The sequence below is a fragment of the Lactuca virosa genome, chromosome 9 (genome assembly GCF_052849685.1).
Source record: "Lactuca virosa cultivar CGN04683 chromosome 9, Lactuca_virosa_CGN04683_v6, whole genome shotgun sequence".
Classification (NCBI taxonomy): Eukaryota; Viridiplantae; Streptophyta; class Magnoliopsida; order Asterales; family Asteraceae; genus Lactuca; species Lactuca virosa.
This window is the reverse complement of record NC_136434.1, coordinates 32,394,454-32,397,286: the sequence shown is the minus strand read 5'-3', so window position 1 is coordinate 32,397,286 and position 2,833 is coordinate 32,394,454. Positions and strand designations below refer to the sequence as shown.

Genomic DNA, 2,833 nt, shown 5'->3' with positions numbered 1-2,833 from the left:
ATTGATCTTTTAGGGACTTATTATGCAAAAAAAAAGTTAATTAAATGGGTAAAAAACAAAATTTTATTGTGTTACAGGAACATTATCTTTTTACTGTCATCCCGTTCATGAATTCTAAGCCCATTTAGCATTTAGCATTTAGTATCTATGAAAAATTGCAAAATTAATGATTATTATTATATATATATTAAAATTGTGGAAGAAAAGAATAGTAAAATTGACATACTTTGTCCAGCTTTGGCCCCTTGATTTACATATCCGGTCCCTGTACTTCTTTAATTAATTTATTCATGTCCTTTTGTTTGTGTTCCATTCAACTTCCCATTTTTTTGGCAGAATTGGTCCCTGTATTATTGTTGGAAGTTAGGAATACTAAATTTGGATGTTTTTTGACAACTTTGCTCATTATTCTTTACCAATTTTGACATTTTTGGTCATTGCAATCAATATTTTTACACTTTTTGGAACCTTTTAATATTTAAAGTTTGGCCACAAAACTTTAACGGTTTGACAACTTTGATCCATTTTCTAAAAAGTTGCTAATTCCTACCCCTTTAATTCTTTAGCCATTTTCACACTTTTGGTCATTGCAGTCAAAACTTTTACATTTTTTGTCCGGGGCAAAGCCCAGACTTTTCATCCTTGCACTTTCTATGTCTGTCATATTTATCAATTCGGAAACAACATTGAAAGCTTCTGGCCCCGCGTAGCGGGGTAACCTTTCTAGTTTTTATTAATATTATAATATTTGTTTAAATCTTGAATAACGGTAAAATGGATTTCAGAATTTGATTTTCTCTTAATTTAATCATTAAATATTTTAGGAACAACCCTTTTATAAATATCACTTAACCATTAAAATTTCTATGTGCACCTAACGGCATTATGTTCTTAAAGTTTGTCTTATATTAATGAAGAAAATTATTACAACAGTCCTGGAAAGTTCAAGAACCACTCTTGCAAATGGTGAATTTTTTTATTTAAATTTCATGTTAAAATTTTAATTATTGTAATATTTAGGCGTGGTATATAAGGGTATTAAAAAATAATGCATCATGAAATGGAATGATGGAAATGAAGGAGAAGTAGGGTTTACATAGAGTGATAGAACCATAGAAGATGTCATATGATATGAGAAGTTGCTTTCCACCTAACCGACTCACCTTTATTCGTCCTTCCCTTCTCCCTCTTTCATGGATGCACCTCCGTTACTCCATTGATTCTGATACACATTCCACATTTTTCCATTTCCTAATGGCCAACTTACGCCCCGCTTTCACTAAATTCATCTCTCTCCTCTTCATCCTTATCCACCTTGGTTGTTTCATGATCTTCCCCACCTCCGATCACCACCGTCGTCGGTCCAAAAAGACCAAAAACCCATCGTCTCCGATCCCACTCCTCCGCCCCACTGCCACCAAACTTAAACCCCACAAAACCCTTTCCGCCTCTTGGTCTTTTATCAAACAAATCTTCTCATCCAAACCCACTTCCCAAACCGACAACAATTCATCCATTATCCATCATGTACCATCTCCGGCCTCCTCCACTCGCTCCTTACGTAATTCCACCATTAACGCCCCTCTGGAAACAATCCTTCTGGACCCTCAACAACAAAGAAACCGACCCGGATCTCTAACTGAATCCGACTTCTTCCCTCTCCGCAACGACATCTACCCCTGCCCCAACTGCGGCGAGATTTTTCAAAAGCCCGGTTTGCTGGAACAACACCAGGCTTTCAAACACGCGGTGTCGGAGCTATTCGACGAGGATCCCGGGAAAAACATTGTCCGGATCATATTCCACACGGGTTGGCCAATTAACGGGAAGAACCCGATGATTTACCGGGTCATGAAGATCCACAACAGTCCCAAGATACTTACCCGGTTCGAAGAATACCGTGAGATCGTAAAATCGAGGGCGGCTAGACACGGTGGAGGACGACGAAGAGACGAACGTTGTATCGCCGACGGCAACGAGCTTCTCCGGTTTCACTGCGCCACGTTCTTGTGTGACCTGGGGCAAAATGGTAATTCCAGCATCTGCAGCCATCAGTACTGCAGTGTGTGTGGGATCATTCGGGTCGGGTTCTCATCCAAATTGGATGGCATATCAACGTTATCAACTAGTTGGAAAGGACACATGGCACTCCCGGAAGACCTCGAGGAGGAATTCCGGTTCATGCACGTGAAACGGGCTATGCTCGTGTGCCGAGTCATAGCGGGTCGAATCGGGTGTGACCCGGAAATGGGGGACAAGGATGACCCGGGATATGATTCATTGGTCGGGGGTGAACCCGGTGGGACACATACCAGGTCGGACGAAGAGGATGAATTGATTGTTTTTAATCCAAGGGCTGTGCTTCCTTGTTTTGTGATTGCGTATACAGTTTGATTATGATCGTGTGGCTATTGATTAGGATCTAGAACAGGCTTTTGCAACAAGATCCCAAGAACTTGTTGCTTTTTAGTGCGAGGATGATTGCGCCCACTTTGTTGTGTTATGTAATTTATGGTTTGTGGAATGATGACTTGTACTTTAAGCTTTAAGGGTTGTTTAGTATTTATGAGATTGAGTCTCATGTGTCCACCTTAATCTTGGTTTTCTTTGAACGAATAGTCTTTACTCTTTATTGAATGTTACTTTTTGTATGTAGACTTGGGAAAAAGTAGTTTTGCAATTGGACTGTGTTATAAGGTTTGACTAGCATAGGAAGCATTGACTAGGGGTAGGGGGTGCTCAAAGTAGGTTTTAACAGAAACCGGTTTCATTAAAATCGGACTAGATATAATTTTTAAGTTTTGATTTTTCGGTTAAAAATGAACCAGTTTTG

The 2,833-nt window shown here is 39.5% G+C and overlaps 1 protein-coding gene across 1 annotated transcript; it reads left to right on the top strand.

The window, feature by feature from the left end:
* The first annotated feature begins 1,053 nt into the window (after positions 1-1,053).
* On the top strand, positions 1,054-2,549 carry LOC145138140 (uncharacterized). The gene has a single exon (XM_079072279.1). The coding sequence runs from the start codon at positions 1,120-1,122 to the stop codon at positions 2,392-2,394; it is 1,275 nt and encodes a 424-aa protein (XP_078928405.1). The 5' UTR covers positions 1,054-1,119; the 3' UTR covers positions 2,395-2,549.
* The last annotated feature ends 284 nt before the right edge of the window (positions 2,550-2,833 follow it).